The sequence below is a fragment of the Sylvia atricapilla genome, chromosome 12 (genome assembly GCF_009819655.1).
Source record: "Sylvia atricapilla isolate bSylAtr1 chromosome 12, bSylAtr1.pri, whole genome shotgun sequence".
In the NCBI taxonomy this organism is placed as follows: Eukaryota; Metazoa; Chordata; class Aves; order Passeriformes; family Sylviidae; genus Sylvia; species Sylvia atricapilla.
The window spans coordinates 13,811,865-13,831,018 of record NC_089151.1 but is presented as its reverse complement, the minus strand read 5'-3'; the positions used below and the strand labels follow the sequence as shown (position 1 = coordinate 13,831,018).

General features: G+C 40.2%; 1 protein-coding gene and 1 long non-coding RNA gene across 3 annotated transcripts in view; one reads left to right on the top strand and one right to left on the bottom strand.

Annotated features, from left to right (window-relative positions):
* Positions 1-4,646: 4,646 nt before the first annotated feature.
* LOC136366325 (uncharacterized) lies at positions 4,647-8,472 on the bottom strand. The gene is made up of 2 exons (XR_010744512.1): positions 8,423-8,472; positions 4,647-5,050 (listed from the first exon to the last, which is right to left on the bottom strand). It is a non-coding gene; the product is annotated as an uncharacterized lncRNA (long non-coding RNA).
* Positions 8,473-9,194: 722 nt separating this feature from the next.
* LONP2 (lon peptidase 2, peroxisomal) overlaps positions 9,195-19,154 on the top strand; it is a 37,332-nt gene continuing 27,372 nt past the window's right edge. Inside the window, exons 1-7 of one of the 2 annotated variants that reach the window (XM_066327895.1) lie at positions 9,195-9,486; positions 10,302-10,536; positions 11,206-11,337; positions 12,945-13,067; positions 13,948-14,108; positions 14,313-14,407; positions 15,440-15,698. In XM_066327895.1, coding sequence (XP_066183992.1) covers positions 9,254-9,486; positions 10,302-10,536; positions 11,206-11,337; positions 12,945-13,067; positions 13,948-14,108; positions 14,313-14,407; positions 15,440-15,698 — 1,238 coding nt within the window. In that variant the 5' untranslated portion in view covers positions 9,195-9,253. The remainder of the gene's footprint in view (positions 9,487-10,301; positions 10,537-11,205; positions 11,338-12,944; positions 13,068-13,947; positions 14,109-14,312; positions 14,408-15,439; positions 15,699-19,154) is intronic. The other variant, XM_066327896.1, reaches the window with a different exon arrangement.

Sequence of the window (19,154 nt, the reverse complement as noted above, 5' to 3'; positions counted from 1 at the left end):
ATCACCTGCATATTTGATCAAGGCACAATACAGCTCTTTCCAGTCTTCATAAATATTAATTATGTTAATTAAATATTAAATCAAACAGTAAATCATAATTTAAATTAAAATATTAAATATTTATTGAAGGAGATCTAGTGTTGGTGACTCTGAGAGCGCACATATCCAGACATCTCCTCCTAGTTAATGTTGTGCCATTTATAATTGTTATGGTAATGGTCCAGCTGCCAATTATGTGTTTCAGACTGCTATATCATTCTTTCTCATTGAAAGAGGTTTGTTGAGCTGTATTGAAACCACTGATAACATTTCTGCAGCAAATTTCTGGTTTGGAGAATGATGATTATAGCACAAGACCTGGGAATTATTCTGCTCAGAGCTGAGCTTACTCTGCAATTCAAAGGCTGCTGGCCCTGGAACCTGGTCTTTGAGTAGTTCAGAGCATAGTGGAGGAATGTTAGACTTTAAGCCTAATCATCACTGGGAAGAGAAAAAACCTGATTATACTTTCCACTCTTGGAATTTCATACCACTTATGGCACTGGAGTTGGTATTTTCATTGCAAAATCAATATTAATTTACATTAGAACATGTAAATTATGGTAGGATGGGGAAAAGTCAGATTATTAATGCCTGTACTGTTTAATTTTTCTCTGTTTATGCTGGGTTTTTTTGAAGTGTTACAATTTTCACATATTTAACTGATTTTCAAATATTCAACAAACCTGTCAGATTATTTTCATGAAACCACCATTCTGAAGAAAAAGATAAAGAACTCACATAGTTCCAGCATTAGAATCATAGTGTTTGAGAAGAAATCCTGCCTCTTGTTTTTTTCTTCCACGTTTTAAGTGATAAAGTGCTCCTGAAACTTGAAAATCCAGCATGTCTGAAAGTGTTTTTTTTCCATGGAATAGACCAGACATCACAGGCACGTTTGAACAAAGCCCTTGATGCAACAGGTAGAATACTGAGAATGCAATAAATAAACGTGAGGGTTTCTTTGGTGAAGCAGCTCTGAGACTTCCTGATACCAGTATTTGAATATTCCATCCTGAGACCTCAATTTCCCAAATAAAATATTGCCTAGAAGAAATAGGAAAAGTCCCGTGGGTTTTTTTGGTGTGGCTGTGTTTGTTTTTTTTTTTTGTTTTTTTTGTTTTTTTTTGTTTTGTTTTGGTTTTTTTTGTGTGTGTTTTTTGTTTTTTTTGTTTTTTTTTTTTTTTTTTTTTTTTTTTGTTTTGTTTTGTTTTGTTTTGTTTTGTTTTGTTTTTTCCCTGCTAGTGTTCACAGGACCTGATTTTATTAGTTTTTATTTCTGGCCTCATTTTTGTTCCCATGTGAAGATTCTATTCAACATGAAATTGTGGAGGCTGAGATTATAATCATCAGCCTAGTACAGCTACCTATTTGAAATAGCTGATCAAACCAAAAATGGGGCAAGAAAAAATCAAAATATGGAAGTTCTGTTAATTTTTAAATTATGCATTTGTAATGTATTTGCTGCCACCATGTTTTGCCAGACAATTTTTGTAGCCTAATATCTCCTGAGAAGCTTGCTTGCTGTTTCTTCTGTTCTTCCTAAATGTAGCAATTTAGAATTAAAGTAATTATCCCCTTAAATTATGCCAAGCATTTGCTTTTCAGCAATTGTGCTGTAAATGTTTTTAAACCCATTGTGGGATCAAATGAGAAAGAAAGATGGTGAAATACTCACACTGCACGTAATACATGTGCCACCTACTGTTGGGCATTTTGATTCATATTATAACTATAGTTATTAATACACTGTAGGTATTATTTATAAATATTTATGTTGAAACAGATAAGGCTAAAGAGAATACTCCCTGCATTTGCAGTAAACCAGTCAGGCTTTGCATCTGTTTCTATGTGGAAACTACTTTAAAAAAAATCAAATATAAATTCTAAACATTTTGTAAAAAAAGAAAACCAACCAAACCCCAACTGACAAACAACAGGTTGATAGCAAAAAGAGAGATTAATCTGTGTCTAATTTTTTTAAAAGACCAAATTAATCAGAAGTCCGTTATTAGACACTTCTATTTAGCAGCAGTCTTGGTTCTCAGTGGCAGCTGCAGAGCAGACAGTGCTGGGGGAGAGCTCTCAGGGCTCTGCCTCTTGCAGCAGTGGCACAGATTCCTCTGGAATGTGCGTGGCACAGCCGTTTCAGCTGCTCTGGGCTGAATGAATGGATAAGAACAAAGCCACTGCTGCCATTAATATTTGCGTGCCAGAATCGATCCCACTGGGCTTTCCCGAGTGCAATGGACAGAAAATGTGCTCCTCCCTACCTAAACAGTTTAGGAATAAACACTAAAAGCCCAACCTTTCTATTTCTCCTCTTCTGCATTTCCATAGTTCAGGGAAGAATTCCTTAAGTGGAAAGGAACCTGCTTGACATGTTTTCACTCTATCAATATTAATGTTTTCCAGAGGTGACTAGATAAATCAACAGGGATTGTTTGTCTCTCTGGCAAAAGAGGCCATAAAAATAAATGACTGTGAGGAGAACAAAGTGGAGTAAAATGTCAAGATTTATGCAGAGGTGTGGGGAAATCAAGATTGTTTTCTCATCTCTTAATTTGTAGTCCATTTTGACATGCATTCAAGATTTGTGTTTTCTTCTTCCTATCCTGAAGAAATAACCCCAGAATGGGTGATTGAATTAGAGACAGAAGTAATTTTGGTAAAATGTCCTGTGTCTCAGATGGTACCAGAGAAACTGCTGGTAGAAACTGATTGAAGACTTTACTGAGGTCAGTTCTGAAGTGTTCTGTACCCCTCATGCTCCATCATGAAGATACAATATCTGTCCAGCTTAGGAAAATTATGCACATCTACAGTGACTTAGTAAATTTCATATTGATAAAACCACAAAGTATTCTCAGCTATTTATTATATACTTTATAATGTCTAAGAATCCTGTCTTTCTTTTCTCTGTATTTTTATTTACAGCAGGTTTTGGCAAGACTCCCAGGATTCTTTGGAACTGATAAGGATTTTTAGTTTTTATAATACATACTGAAAATAAGTTTGTGCACTTGAAAGTTTTATGAAGAGGCAACAGACAAAAAGAAATGTACCTATATCTGCCATGTTTTGTCTTTTCTCTATCATAATATTCTACAAGAGGGCCAACAGGGGAAAAACTGTGGATACTTTTGTGCTTAGCTAATACAATAATTTCTGTGAAAAATAAGGTGGGTTTAACTTAATTTATGTACATTAGAGCAATCAGCATGAAGTAGCAGTGTTGTTGCCATGTACACTTGGTATGTTTGTGCTGTGGAGATTTCAGAATTTCACACAATGAGGTCAGTGGCTACCTGACCTGAATTTCCACAACTATATTAGAGAGGAAATTGGTTCTAGTATATAATTTCCTGGAACATCCTCAGGGAGTACACAGTTATGATTACTCAGTGGCTTTAAATCAATGCAGTGGCTGGAACAATATTTATAATATTTGGCAGCTTAAAAAATATTTTTGAAGATGAAATGATGGATAGAATTTTGGCTAATGACTCCATTCAGTTTGTATCGTGGTCAAAGCTGGCACTGAAGGGTTGGGTGTCTGTGTAGCACAGCCCCTGCCAAATGGCAGAGTGCAGGTATAACAGCAAAGAATGAGGAGGATTATTTTGCTAATTCAGAGATACGTAATTGCTTCTATGAAGTTTCATTTTTAAGGGTTTCACCTCTGAACAATTGAATAACGTTGATAAAATTTGGTTGAATAACTGAAAGCAGAGTAGGTCGTGGTTCATGTAGAGAGTCATTATCCTGCAGATTTGAAAAGGATCAGGTAGGAAAACATCCTTGAATTGATTGACCTACAGTGTGCAGTTAATATCCTCTCAAACTGTTGGAAACAGAAGAGTAACTAAATTCAGACCAGGCAGTCTATCTAGTTGCTAAGGAGAAAAAGCAAAACTCCTGTTCATTCCCAAACTTTACTGTGCTCATGTGTATGGAATAATTCTGGGCTCTGTCCCTCAATATGTGTGGACTTTCTGTAAGGTCAAACCCTAAAATTACTTCAGAACATTTGCATGCATTTTTAGGTGGCAGTCAGCAAATTTCATTTGAACAATGGGAAGGAAAATGCTCCCTTGGGTAAGAGGGACATAAAAATGTGATTCTGCAGCTCCTTCACTAAAATATTGACTACAAATATGATTGAGTTTGACTTGGAAAAGTATTTATTTCAATAAGCTGTGGCAATAACTCCACTATTTTCCACATTTTTCTTCTTTGGTGGCAGAATTTTTTCCACTTTATAACTTTAAAAAAAATGAGGGTTAGGCTTACAAAACCTTACCAAATATATCTGAGCCTCAAATGTAGCCTTTTCAGCTCTTTCATTCAGCTGCATTATATTAAGGAAACGTATTTTTATCTCTTACTAGCAGTTCTCTAAAAAGGCTGATACAGCAGTATGCAGATTAAAAAGCAAAAAATATATAAATATTCCAGGTAGTATGGTATTGTGTGCAGCAAAACTAAGTGTGAGTGAAATTCTCTTTCAATTCCTTCAGCTCTATCTTCACCAGCACAGCTCTGCTGATGGCATTTCTTTAATTTCCCATGGATATTTTCTGTCCTTTAGAAGTTCCTCTGAATCCTTATTTTTTTGCAGTATGGATATATCTGGTGTGAAAATCATGTCAGGTTAGGTAATGCAGGCAAGAACTCTCTCTGTCCCCTGCTATTCTAGCTCAAATTTCAAATTTTAACAGTAATTTTGAATTCCTTTTCCTGTGTACCTCCCCCTGTCCTTTTCTTGGAGTTCACTCATACTTTTGAATAAAAGATTAAGCCTTTAAGTTCAGCTGCTCTGGTGAGGTCTGTTAGCACTTACTCCTAAAACACATTTTACAGTTGCCATAAAGAATCCTACACAGAGCTTCAGAGATGTCTGAAAGGTCTCTTCCTCTGTCAGTCTGTGATGTGCTGCCAGCAACTCCTGGCGTTTGTTCCATGTGCTCTTCTTGCATAACCAACTGGGAGGGTTTTAATCAACCAGGATCTGAAAAAGCCCAAATCTTTTTGTGTGAAGAAAGAATGATTGAGGATACAAATGATAACAAAGACTACGTTAGAAAAAGATTTTTAAATTTCCACTTCGACCTTACACTAAGTAGAAAAATTGGACATTAAAATAAATACACTTTAAAATGTAGTTCCATTTATATTATTACATCCTTTCAATAGCTTTACATAAACCTCCTTCCTAATTATGGTATTTTCAAGATGTTTGAGGTATTTGTGATGCAGGCCAAGATGGTAGGAAGCATCTGGGTTGGAGGAAATATTATTGAGGAATATGATCTGATGAAGTCCATCTGTGCACATGCATCCGTATAATCTCTCACCTCAGAAGACACAAAATGTATAAACATTTATCATAACATGCTCTGCAAAATCCTGACAGTTCATTCTTCCTGTTGCACCAGGCTTGTATATTCCTTTTTGGAGGTTCCGTATTAACCGATGTATAGAAACAGACCTTGAGTCAATTCAAAGCATCTTTTCACAACATCTTTAAGAAAAAGTGTTTTGTTGGATTTGCAGCCAGATTATGTAATTGTTAAGAGAGGCTCTTAAGTTTTCATACAGTAGAGAGGGAATTTGAAAAGGAAATGGGAATTTTTTTTCTCTTTGATTTACAGACAAAGCAGTTGAGACTGGAGAGAAATACTTCCTAAAAAACATCACTGCATCAAGCATTCTGTAAGTACTAAACAGAAGCAGTATGAGAGGGGGAAAATCGTGACAGATTGAGACTCTTATTTTATAAAATAGCTGCAGAGGGCTTGAAAGCTTTCAAGAGTGCCAGTGAGGGGGCAGAAGAGAAGTGTGTGCACATCTTAGGAGAAAATTACTTAGGTTAATATGAGCTTTAATCTCATATTAACCTCAAGTCTTTATTGTGAGGTAGCTTGGTCTTGTTTTTTGGAAATACTGAGCTCTCTCACATTTGTGTAAACAGAAGAAATAATGCAGAGGTGAGGGGACAGGAAAAAATTGTATGAGTTTTACAGGCATAAAATATAGATATCTGTGAATTGCTGTCCTTTGCAAAGAAATAGGTCTTGAGAAGATCATTATTGCAAAATCATTGGTATGATCTCCCAAGGAACTCAGGAAGAGCATGGCTATCCTGTCAGTCTCTGAAGCACATGAAATGAATACCACTACTTACCTGCTTAACTGGGTCCTCAAACAGTGCCCAGCTGTTCTATCAACGAAAATTCTGTGGGGTCCAGTGGTTGTGCCAGTCCAGCTTCAGTGAGAGGAGGCGGGGGACTCTGCAGGACACAGATTTGTGAACTGAGGAGCACAGATGCGCTACACCATCTGGTAGAGTGGTTCCTGTCTTTATTCCATTGAACTGACACCCATCTCCTTCAGCCAGGCTTGTGCTGCACCCAGAGCAAAGCAGGACCACCTGAGCTGTGTGAAGTGGGGCTGTAGCCAAACTTCACACTCGATTTCACAGGCAGGGAATATTGAATGGAAGCACAAAGAGAGTATTGCCCCCGTTATATGACATTTGCAAGATGAGTACTGGAGTTATAGGCTACTCACATTTTAAGGAGGATGAGACTTTATTGAAAAAATGAGAAAGAGAAGCTCAAAGTTAAGCCATGACTCAGTCATGGAGCACTGGTCATGGTCACTGAGGAATGATCTTTATTATAGTAAGCAACTCTTTAATCTGTTGGATATAACCAAAGCCAGTCTTTGGAAGCCAAGAGTACAAGTAAAATTTGCAAAGTGCAAATTTAAACCAGGTAATCAACTACTGAACACCACACCCATAGAGGTGGTAAATGCTCTCTTACAGAGTCACTTATAACGAAGGTTGAATGCCTTTGAGATAGCATGTAAGTCAAAAACTATGAACTTGATGCAGAAGTTGCTGATGAGAGTGAGAAGAGGTCAGACCATGTGGCAATTGTCCCTTTTGATCTTAAATTCCCTGAGCTGGAGGCACATCTTAATACTTACTGCTGCACTGCTTCTCTGGGTGTCAAGAAATGTTCAGCTAGCCTAGAAAAACATTCTGTAAGGCTGTTGCTCAAATGTGATGTTTCTATTTCAGCAAATTACAGTTTGGGGTATCCAGTACTATCTAGACATCATAATCAGAATGTGACCCCACAGTATTGCTTAGTACACACAGTAAAACACAACCCTGGATATTAAGAGTTGTTCATGAGAAACTGAAAGGAATTTTAAAGAATTATAATCATTGAGATTTTTTGATCCAGCTCTAGAATTAATTAAGAAACTATTGTTAATGACTACAGATACCAGTCATCTCTGAAGGAAGTAAAAAATGGTAGCCTGCAGAATAAACATGATGCCATTTGTAGATTCCTTTTAATCAAAATACTCAAACTGAGAAAATTACTCAATAAACCTGATGAGTAAATATTTAACCTTTTGGTTTAGTTTGTGTGCACATTCCTAACAAATATAGTTAAAGATGCTTAAACATTTGTAAGTGTTGAACATATGTTTACAGAGTCATTATATTCAACATTGGGAAATTCACAAAACAGTTTCCACATGTGTTATGTGCCCTTTTATATTAATGTTTTCTAAATGTCATGTTGAATAGTATATTAAATTTCATCTTCTTTCTGAGATACCTGAAGTGCTAGCTTTAGAAGATATTTTTCTCAGCTGTAATAACTCCTTGCATTTAAATATATTGTTGGTATTTCCATATATCCCATTACCTTGCATATTCCAGTAAACCAACAGATAAAGGTTTTAATAAACCCCATGATTAAGCAAGGTTTTTACTGCAGCTATCCTTTTGCATTTCCAGTTGTCAGTTTGTTGCTACTGTGATTTCCCCTCTGTACAGGATTACCTTTGTTCAACAGGACTCATGCGAGTCAGTGATTAACAAGGGATTGGCTAATATAGTTCACTGCATTATGCAATTTTGATACTGCACCTCATTTCACCAATGGGGAAAAAAGTTAAAAAGGAAAGTTTCTAAAGCCCACTTTTTCGTCTGAACTCTCCACTTTTTCATCGGAACTCTCCACAGGGCCTCAGTTCTTGGAGGCCTTTCACCTGGGCAGGCTGTTTTGGCTCACTGCCCCAGTGAGCTGTGCCCTGGCTGGTGCCTCCGGGGCTGCTGAACATCACTATGGAATGGGAATTCCCAGGGTGTGAGCGAGCCCTCCGCAGGCAGCCAGGCTGGGAACGGGCTGGGAACGGGGGGCACCAGATGGCCTTTGCTCCTCGCTGCCCCTGGCGTTCCCGCAGGGAGACGAGTCCTGCGCTCACCTGCGCTTCCTCGGCAGCAGAACAACTGCTTCCCATGGAGCAGCTGCCCAGGCTGGGATCTCCCTCTCCGGACACGTTCCAAAGCCACCTGGGCGCGTTCCTGTGTCCCCTGCGGCGGGTGACACGCCCTGGCAGGGGGTGGCACCGGGGGATCTCCAGAGCTCCTTCCAGCCCCAACCACTGTGACTCTGAAACAGGATGCTGAGCCTTCGGCCCGGAGCACGGATGCAGGAGAGCAGATTTGAGTACAAACCAACCAAAGAAGGGATTTCACTTAGTACCTGTCCCATTTAACAAACGAAAAGATTTGTTACACGCTCCCTGTCCAGTGTCGGAGCCCTTAGCACAGTGCCACACTGCCTCCAACCATTGCCAGTGCCAGCCTGACACCTGCCGGCGGCCGAGCGGCCTCCGGGGGACTGAAGGGAGCCGGCCCGGCTCGGTGTTTGAGAGGAGACCGGACCCGAGAGGCCCGGGGGAGGCAGAAGGATGCGGGGCCGATGCGGGGCCAATACCGAGGCCAATACCGAGGCCGATGCGGGGCCGATGCGGGGCCAATACCGAGGCCAATGCCGGGGCCGATGCGGGGCCAATACCGAGGCCAATGCCGGGGCCGATGCCGAGGCCGATGCAGGGCCGATGCGGGGCCAATGCGGGGCCGGTGCCGATGCCGATGCGGGGCCAATACCGAGGCCGATGCGGGGCCAATACCGAGGCCGATGCGGGGCCGATGCCGATGCCGATGCGGGGCCAGTGCCGGGGCCAGCGCGGCCGCCGCCAGGGGGCGCAGCGGGCGGGGCGCAGCGGCCGGTGCCTGCCGGCGCCCGTAGGGGGCGGGGCCGCGGCGGGTGAGCGCCGGGCTGTCATGGCGGCGGGGCCGGCGTGAGGGGCGCGGGGCAGGGCGAGGGGACGGCTAGCCATGGCGGCGGGCAGCGCTATCCAGATCCCCACGCGGCTGCCGCTGCTGCTCACACACGAGAGCGTGCTGCTGCCCGGCTCCACCATGCGCACCAGCGTGGACTCTCCGCGCAACATGCAGCTGGTGCGCAGCCGGCTGCTGAAGGGCACCTCGCTGCGGAGCACCATCATCGGCGTCATCCCCAACACCAGCGACCCCACCTCCGACTGCGACGACCTGCCCAACCTGCACAGGTGCGGCTCGGCCCGGCTGTCCCTGCCGCCCTCGCGGCCTGCGGGCCCCCGGAGCGCGGCCCGCCCTCCCCGGCCGGGGCTCGCCCCGGGAGACGGCCCTGCGCTCCGCCAAGCCTGGCCGGCCCCGACGGCGAGGTGCCGGGGGCGGGCTGGCCGGCGGCCGCAGGGGGAGTTTGAAAAGAGACTAGGGTGGACGAGCGAAATGAGACGAAAGAACGCAGCTCTAGGTCTGTCGCAGCTGTTCACCGTAGCATTTTTCACTTAATAGGTAACACGGATATTGACTTAGTTCACATAAAATGAGAACGAATTGTATTTCTGTGTGGTGAAACTAACATGATGTAACCCTTACTCTTCGAACTTTATCGTATCAGTGGACTCAGTAAGATGTTGCAAGAAAATACTTTCTGTTGTATGTAGTACGGCTTAAATTGGTACAGTGATCTAAAATACTGATTCAGTAGGAGGCCAGGAATTTCATAGAAGAACTGTCATTTAGGAACACTCCCATTTCCCAGTGCATGTTGTTTAAGCAGAAATGTTAGTGTGCTTGTCCACAGCCAGATCCATTATTATAAAGAAATTGCATACGTTTCTAAATTGTGTGACTGTATTGTAGTACCTTACTTAGTGTTTCTGTTACCTCATTTGTGTTCAAGTTTTAGGGTTTGGTTCTGTAGCTTGTGTTACAAAGGAAATTTCTCAATAGCAACCATGACCCAGCAGGTTCTTGCAGCCTGTAGCTTGGTTGCCTCTGATAAGGAGCACACAAAATATTCTGTGGAAGGTGACACAAGGATTTGATCTGTTTTTAGGATTGGCACTGCTGCTCTGGCAGTTCAGGTGGTTGGTAGCAACTGGCCCAAGCCCCATTACACACTGCTGGTGACAGGCCTCTGCCGATTCCAGATCCTGCAGCTGCTGAAGGAGAGGCCCTATCCCATTGCTGAAGTGCAGCAGTTAGATCGACTTGAGCAGTTCACTAATGGCCATAAATCTGAGGAGGAGCTGGGAGAGCTGTCAGAACAATTCTACAAGTATGCAGTACAGGTAATTTATTTTATTCTTGTGTGTCAAATAACCTAAGTGTGGATACGCTTATGCTCTTTATTTGTTTTCCATTTCTCCGGAGTATTTTTCAGGGGCTAGTAGAGTCTCAATATTTCTGCTACAAAATAAATGTTACTGTTACAGCTTCAGGTTTCTATGCCAAGTTCCAGGGTGTCTGCACAGCTCATTGCTGCTGAGTCTTGTGCAACTGTTTGTGTTGGTGCTATGATAAGTTGGTGTTTCATATATAGCAATACTATTCATACATTCTAGTAAAAGATTTGATTAATTTTCTAGAATTTTACAAAGATATAAGGAACTATATACAACAGAAGTATAATGAATTGGAATTTAAAGGATGTATTGGAAAGGAGTCAGGGGGAAGTTTTTAATCCAGATATGTGGGGGGAAATAGGAGATGTATATGTTGAAAAAAACGCTGCAAACAATAATGATAATCTTGAACTTCTCAGACAAGGAGAAAGCTCAAAGTCTTGGTGCTCTATGCTGAGTTAGTGCCTCATCTGTGGAATTATTTCAGTAGCTTTTTGACGAGCTACTAGGACATGCCTCCCACTGAAAGACACACTCGTGTTTTGGCCAGAGGGGCGCTGAGGTAATTCCCAGAGAAGGGCAGCTGTCGCTAGCGCTGTTCCCTGTGTGTTGTAGCTGGTCGAGATGCTGGATATGTCCGTGCCTGCGGTCGCCAAGCTCCGGCGCCTCCTGGACAACCTGCCCCGAGAAGCTCTGCCGGATATCCTGACCTCCATCATCCGAACAACCAACCAGGAGAAGCTGCAGGTACCCTGTGCTTCAGAGGGTCTACTGGGAGTTAGGTGGCACCAGAGGACAGGAAACAACCGCACTCACCCGTCAGGCTGAGGGACGAGAAAGATGGGGGGAAAGTTTATTTTGGTTTGGGGTTTAAATAGATTTAAATTCTTGTTCGGAATTTGATTAGGGATTGGAGACGGAGAGTAACACTTCTCTGACCCCAGGGGTTAACTTAGAAGTTTATCAATTTGTCTTACTTCCTGAAAAGAATGTATTATTTACCAAACATCAGTCTTTGTTTTTGTTACAAATATGAAAAAGCTCTAGTAAAAAATGTAAACTATCAGAAGGCTGAAAAATCAAAACAACAGTTAGGTTGCTATCTTTTTAAAGTCAATCACTTGTAAGTCATTTTGGATTTGCTCACACTTGTGACTGTACAGTGATAACATTATGCCAGCAGGGATATGTGTTACAGCTGAGCATGAATGCTTGCAGAATGTTTTGCTGATGTTTAAAGTGTTTATATATGCACATGGCAGAGCTTGCCTAAGGTAAATAGGTCTAGCTGGGAAATCTTGGAAATGGTTCATTTTTTTAAACAATAAGTAGAGCATGGACTTTCCATAGTAAAGATGATAAATCTTTTTTCAGGTTGTGTTTAAAATTTGCTTACTTACGCCAGCTGACTGATCATTATACATATCTTAATACTAATAACTTCAGAATTAAAATATTTTTAATATTAGCATTAAATATTTCTAAAAACATCTTGAAGTCTGTGGTTTTTTGAACACCAAGACAGTGGTTAAATTTCTGTCATATGTCACACTAAGTCTATGCAAAAATGATCTTTATGGTTTGGTGCTGACTCATCTGATTTCTTTATTTGCTGCTGTGTTTTGCAAGTTGTTCCTTTTCTTCTCTAACTGCTTGTGCTGCACCTGGAACTGAAAGTGTGTTAGGGTCTTTCAAAGCACCACAAGTAGAAATGAATGCAGTAATTTGAAGGGCAGGTGTGTACCATAGCTGGATATCCTGCTGGAGGAAGGTACGTTAGTTATTAGTGTGTCACTTTTTTTTATTAGAAGTTCTAAAGGAAAGAGCAAATGGTGGAAGCTTTGGAAATACAGAGGAGCAGAATTCCACACATTTCCACCTATTAAGTTTGTTTAATATGAACATGGAATTGTGTGCAAATATTGAAAAAAAAAAATCTCTGACCAAAACCTTAAGGCACAAGGTGATTTTTTTTTCCCCTGGCTTACCCAAGGAGATGATGCTGTGACTTTCTTAACAAGGCCATCTTTTTCCTGGGGCCCAGTAAGTGAAAAATAGGACATTAATAGATGTTTGCCACAGGAAATGCAACTGAAATATTAAGGTGTTTTAAAACTACACAGGATAAGAGAATTTTCTCTAGTCTGAACTGCTTTGTAGTTCAGGCATCCAGACCCTTGAGGCTAGATTTTGTGTACTGTATTCTCCTTGCTTTTCTTGCTACCTGTTTTCCTAAATGCATCTGTTTTATACCTCTGGTCTAAAGTCAGTAGCAGTGCCTCCATGTTCCCTTCCCCCAGAGTGAGGATTCACCAGTGTGAACTTGTTGGCTGCTTACATCTCTTTGCTCTTAGATTTTAGATGCTGTTAGGCTGGAAGAACGGTTCAAGATGACCATACCATTGCTTGTTAGACAGATTGAAGGCCTGAAGTTGCTTCAGAAAACAAGAAAGTCCAAACAGGATGATGATAAAAGGGTATGGAGCTTTAAATCTGGAGTATTTAAACATTCTAAATGAATACTAAGATACACTTTTTTAACAGGATAATGAATGCATTATTTTAATCTGTGCATTTTTAATGTATAACCATAAGTGTGTGATCGTAGTCTGGAGCTGCAGAGAACACCCAGCTGGCAACTTTGTATGTGTAAATACACAAAAGACAAAATATTTGTTTAAAACTGCCTAGGCTTTATTTTACTCTTTTTTAATTTAATTTTTATTTTAATCTGAGCACTTTGTGACACTAAATGAATGCTCAGATTGCTCTGAAGAGTCAATTCATGTGTATTCATGAACCCACTGTATGCAGACAATGAGTTCTGGCCTGTGCAGTGAAAGGTGTATCTTTTACTGATGGCATTGCAGATGAATGGCAGCTTTTGAACTACAGGTGAAGCAATGGTGTTGTAAAATGGAGCTTGTTCACTTTTGCTGCATCTAACTGCACTTACATAGTTTAGTAACTGGGAAGTCATTGAGAAATGAAAAAAGATGAGAGAGATTTACAGATTTATCCATTTTGTAAAGATTAAGTTTATGCTTCTTAATATGCTGGGCTACAGTGCTTGAAATATCACAAATAATTGCTTTCAATTTTGTGCTTGTTTTGTGTTGTTTGCTACTTTAGGATATATGATAAACTCACTTAGCAAATATGGAAAGAACTGTAACTTTTTAAAGTAGCAACAGTAATACTTTTTGAACCTGATTTCTGGAGTTAAAACTTTCTGGAGTTCTGAATTTTTCCATGCACCTTAGCTGTTTTTGCCATGATTTTCATTGAAAGCTGAAGTACACAGCTTATTTAAAAGCCAAGACCTGGTGCAATTCTGTGGCTGTTTCCATTGTACAGGTTGTAGCTATTCGTCCTAATAGAAGAATCGCCCATGGGAGCATTACAGAAGATGAGGAGGAGGAGGAAGATCATGATGATGTTGTCATGCTAGAAAAAAAGATTAGAACATCCAGTATGTCAGAACAAGCTCTCAAAGTTTGTCTTAAAGAAATAAAAAGGTAGGAGGCTTTTAAATGGTGGTTTCTTTTAAAATTTAAAACAAGTCCTGCAGACCTTTTCCTGTTGGATATATATTTGTATTGGTTTGTGTTTTTGAAATTATTTCAAAGCTCAGGCAGCAATTGCTGCCTTGCAGTGCAGTAGAGGCTTCCTTTGCATTTAATTTCTGATTGGCCTTTTGAATTCTGTACTTCTATTTCCAGACTAAAGAAGATGCCTCAGTCAATGCCAGAATATGCTTTGACAAGAAATTACTTGGAACTGATGGTAGAATTGCCATGGAACAAGAGTACAAAAGGTAAACCCTTCCCTTAGTGGTGATTGTCTTGCACAAACATTTTAGGACAAGTAACTATCATGTAAACACTGTGATTTAGTTCTGTCTTGTAAAAACATTGTTGACAAGTTGCTGTAAGCCAGGTAAACCATTCGACTTCAGTAAGAGCTGTACATTGGATAGCCTGTGTAGCTCAGTTGTATATCTAAGAATGTGAATTTTAAAAGTATTAAGAGTAGTTTCATTAAAAATGAAGGTGTTTCTGGTTACAATTTCTGCCAGCATGCATCAAAAATAATAAATAAATGAGCACTAATTATTTTTTATGTGTCAGACAAAAAACATTTTTGGAGATTTCTGTAACATTGGTCTTTCTGAAGAAGATTGTGGTTTATCTTAAGCAAGTTTGGTAAGAAACAAAAGGATAAAAAAGGCACAATTGTAATTAATTGCTGGTATTTGTAGTGATGAATTGTTGCTGATTTGAAATAGAGACCTGGCTGTTTATGAACAATCTCATAAATATTTTCTTTAATCATTAAATTATAAAAACATCTGCCTGCATGTACTTTGCAGTATTATTCGAAGAATCCCCTAATGAGTGAAATGTTTGTTGACAGTCCTAGCAAACTGTTTTTTTGGTGGAAGTTGCTCTTTGATCTTTTAAAATTGTGCCATGTCATGTGAAGTTTGATGTTTTTACTTCAAGCAAAGTTTGTGAGTGTGACCCATGTGATTGCTGTTTTGAACTCTGTAGCTACAATGAATAAAAACACACATGACTATAGAAATATAAAATCCTGATAATTATTTTAGCTTAGGATGTCATTATCAGCACTGTGTCATTTTCAGTACTATAATCTGTCTAGCTTAAGTCTAATTTCCTTATTAAAGAAGGAAATTAAAGAAGAACTTCAATAGCTTTGTTTCAGAGAAGCATTGTCTGAGATATGTGAGCTGGGGGATTGCCCTGCTGAAGGTGTCTGTGCTGTAGGGTGAATTGTTTCCATTGTTGAGGTAACTGTGCTGATCTCTGTGCTGCTGTCGATGCAGATCGCCTGGAAATCCGTGCAGCCAGGATTGTTTTGGATAATGACCACTATGCCATGGAGAAGTTGAAGAAGAGAGTTTTGGAGTACTTGGCTGTACGACAGCTTAAGAACAACCTCAAGGGACCCATTCTTTGTTTTGTGGGGCCCCCAGGAGTTGGTAAAACCAGTGTTGGAAGATCAATTGCAAAGACTTTGGGTCGAGAATTCCATAGAATTGCTTTAGGAGGAGTCTGTGATCAGTCTGATATTCGAGGCCACAGGTAATTACTTCTTCTTTTCCCAACGGTAGTTTTTTCTCTGCAGAATGTACTGATTATTTTCACTGTTCAGCCAATACAGAGAAATTTTGCTTCTGTGAAACAGTGGTAGGTATTTATTGATTTTCCTTGGTATTCAGTGGTGTTACTTGGGGGATAATTTTGATGGAATGGATGTTTGGTGTTGTGGTACAGACTTTATTCCTTCATTCTGCTGCTGCCCTTTATTGTCATAGGGAACTTCAGGGTTTTTAGCACTTTGAAGTAAAATTCTGTAAAAGTTCAATGCAAACTCTTGATTTTTGTGCCCTTAAGAGGGATGTGAAGGTTTAATTATCCAGTATAACCTATGGTAGCAATGCATTCCTTCAGAACCATGTTTGTTGCTAAAAAACAAGGAGAAACTTGGAGTGATACATCAAAGTTGCTAGAGGATAGCAATGGACTTGTTTGTGCACTGTTTTCCTATTTCAAAAGGAGATTTATGCCTAAGCTGGCATGTTTCAAAGGACATTTTTGGATGACATTCCTTAGGACTGTTTTTAGTGTTGGGCTCTTTATGTATCTACTACTTAGTCTTTTAAATTTGTATTAGTCCATTCCTCAGTCCCTGCAACTGGAAGCATAATGGATGGGCAGTAGAGATAAAGCATCAGTGCAGCATTTTTGTTTCCATTTTACATATTTTATGCTTATTGCATGCAGTGTAGGAAATTTGGAATAATGAATTTTAGTCAGGTTTTCTTTTAAGTCATGTTTTTCAATAAAATTTCTCCTTACAACTGTAGGTGAATACTGTGAATTAGCTATTAGTTATATTTTTTATGCCACCTAGCAGTTAATTTTGCCCAGTGGCTGTGCAGCTACTCTCAGTAGAATACACCTAAGATAGAATGTCCTAAAAACAGCTTAAAACGTGGCTCAGCATGTGCTATTCGAAGTGAAGCCACTAGAGGCTGTGGAATACTCAGCATTATGGAAAGTAACTTCTCCAGGGCAGAGCAGGACTCAGTCCTTTGTAACAGGGAAACCACGTCTTAAACTTGACATTATAAACAAAAGTCAAACTTCTATCTTGTGCTGGACCTCATAAAGAGTAGAAACAGGGAGAGTCATATGACAGAGCCTCTAAAAAGCTGTTTAGTTCAGGTGTTTGTGGCTGTCATGCATTTTTGAGGATATTATTAAGTTCTTAATTCATGTTAGAGGCTGACCGTTATAAATTTCATATTAAAAAGTGTATGAAATTAGCCAGTGGTAAATATTGGCTAAAAGAATTTATTTTTCACCAGCAAAGGAAAATGTAATCTAGAATTAGCAACAATATTGTGGTTAGTGTTCAACAAGCAAGTGTATCGTTCAAAAATGAACTTTAGAGCAGTTGGCACCAGGAGCCCTGTGAGCCAACTGCTTTTTCCAGTTTTTTGTAGTTATAATCAAACCCACCTGTTGCACACTGGATTTTAAATTCTGCTTTGGTTTGTTTTCCTCCTTCTCAGAATAAGATTTAATCAGATTAGAACTACAGCTTTTCTGTAGAGCTCTGTAATGTCCTTTTGTTTGAATAAATCCTTCAAGTTATTCCCAGTGAGGTGAATCCATGTTGTGCATGTGGTGGCACTCAGAGGAGAAGTGGAGGAGACACAGGCTGTTGTTTTCCGAGTTTCACTGTTGAGCAGGCTGATTTTCTAATATTACACCTTAAGAAGACATTGTTTTTCTCCTAAAAGTTCCTTATTAGGCTTTGGGGCTTAGGTTAAGGATTCCACTAACATTGCAGGAGAACAGTACTTTATGTGCCTACTGATGTACTGAACATGTACAAAAATGTACCAAGTGTACTAGAACATTTAAAAGGAAGTGTTTCAGCTTGACTTGCAAGCAAACAGTGCCTGAAATAGCATTCACTTGGGCCACTTCTGTGAAAGGTGCAGACTGAGAGACTCAGCAGCCAAAGCTCTTGGAGAGCAGCAGGGTGGGGAGTGGTGTTTCAGTGACTGTGCTGTCCCACCTGATGTGCAAATGTGGCAATTGGAACTGCCCAGGTTTGGCCATTTCACTGGGGATCATGTGCCTGCACCTGGAGCTTGGGGATCCTGCACTGACTGAGGGAAGAGTAGCAAGTGTTGTTCTGCATTCCCAAAACAAAATCATCCTCTTGGTACAAGACTAGAACTCCTTTATCAGTCATCCTTCAGCTGGTGTCTGCATTTACCACTCATCTAAACCATATGTTAAAGTATGCTGGTTTACATTTGTTGTTTACTTTTAGTAAAAGAATAAAAGGAACAAGAGGAACAGAAGGAAAAAAGCCTACAAACCACTCTGAAGGATGACTCAGAACTTTTTTCCAAGAAGCTCATTGCTTATAAAATCTCCTCAGTATTGATATTTTGTATCATACAGGAAATGTATTATCTTCTCTGTTGTGTGCTTTTTCTGTTTCCGAAAAGGAAAGATGTAATTGTGCCATTTATTTATAGTGGTGCTGGTGAGGTAAGTGTGAAGCTCTTCTTTCTCACCTTCATGTGAAGCACTCCTTCCTGTATTACCAGTGCTTTGCAGTTTCAAAAGCTTGGACAGTTCACTTCTGGCTCAGGCCTTTGCTGAAGACTTGTTTAGGTGCACTTGTTTGAGGAGAGGTGGGATTCCTCACCAGGACAGCTGTGCCAGCAGGACTTCCCTGCACAGGCCTTGTTGCACCAGAAAAAAAAAACTGCAGACAGCATCACCCATGAGAGGAATGAGCTTTATTGGACAAGTGCAAAGCAGAGATAGGTTTGTAAATCCCTTGAGTGGATGCAGCCTCTGGCCCTGCCAAAAAAAAAAAAAAAAAAAAAAAAAGGCTGTGACCTTGTGCAAGAATTTTCAGAAACAGTGGTGTTAACTTTGTTATCCTTTTCTGCCCCTGCAGTTAAAAATGATTAAAACTATTTGTCTTGAGATCACTGTGAAGAAAGTGAATCCTGTTGCTTTCTTTCAATAATACTACCGCTGCTTTAAGGGCTGTATTTCCAAGGCTTTCCCAGTTTACTTTGGGAGAACCAAGAAGGTTGGATTTTCCAGATGTTTTTCTTGCATTTTCTGGGATACATGGTCCCTGATGACATACTGTATGACTCTAGTGTTTTGTTTAAAGGTACTTTTTCACTGATCTAAAGCTGCATGAAAAAATTACTCACAGATCTTCTCTGCCTGGAGCTCTCAAGGAGTTGGGTTTTTTAAGTGTTGCCACACTAGTGAGATAAGTAGGAAACTTGCTCTGTGCTTCTTGTTTTGAGTGGAGAAAGCTGACTGTCCTCTGGGTTTAATGCAGGGAAACTGCATCAAAAAATGAGCAAAAATGTAGGATATTGTTTTATCTCCTTTCAACTCTAGCAAAAACAATCAAATCAACATCACATTCAGTGATAGTGTTCCTAAACAGTGGCATTTAGTTTCACGTCTTACAAGGCAAAG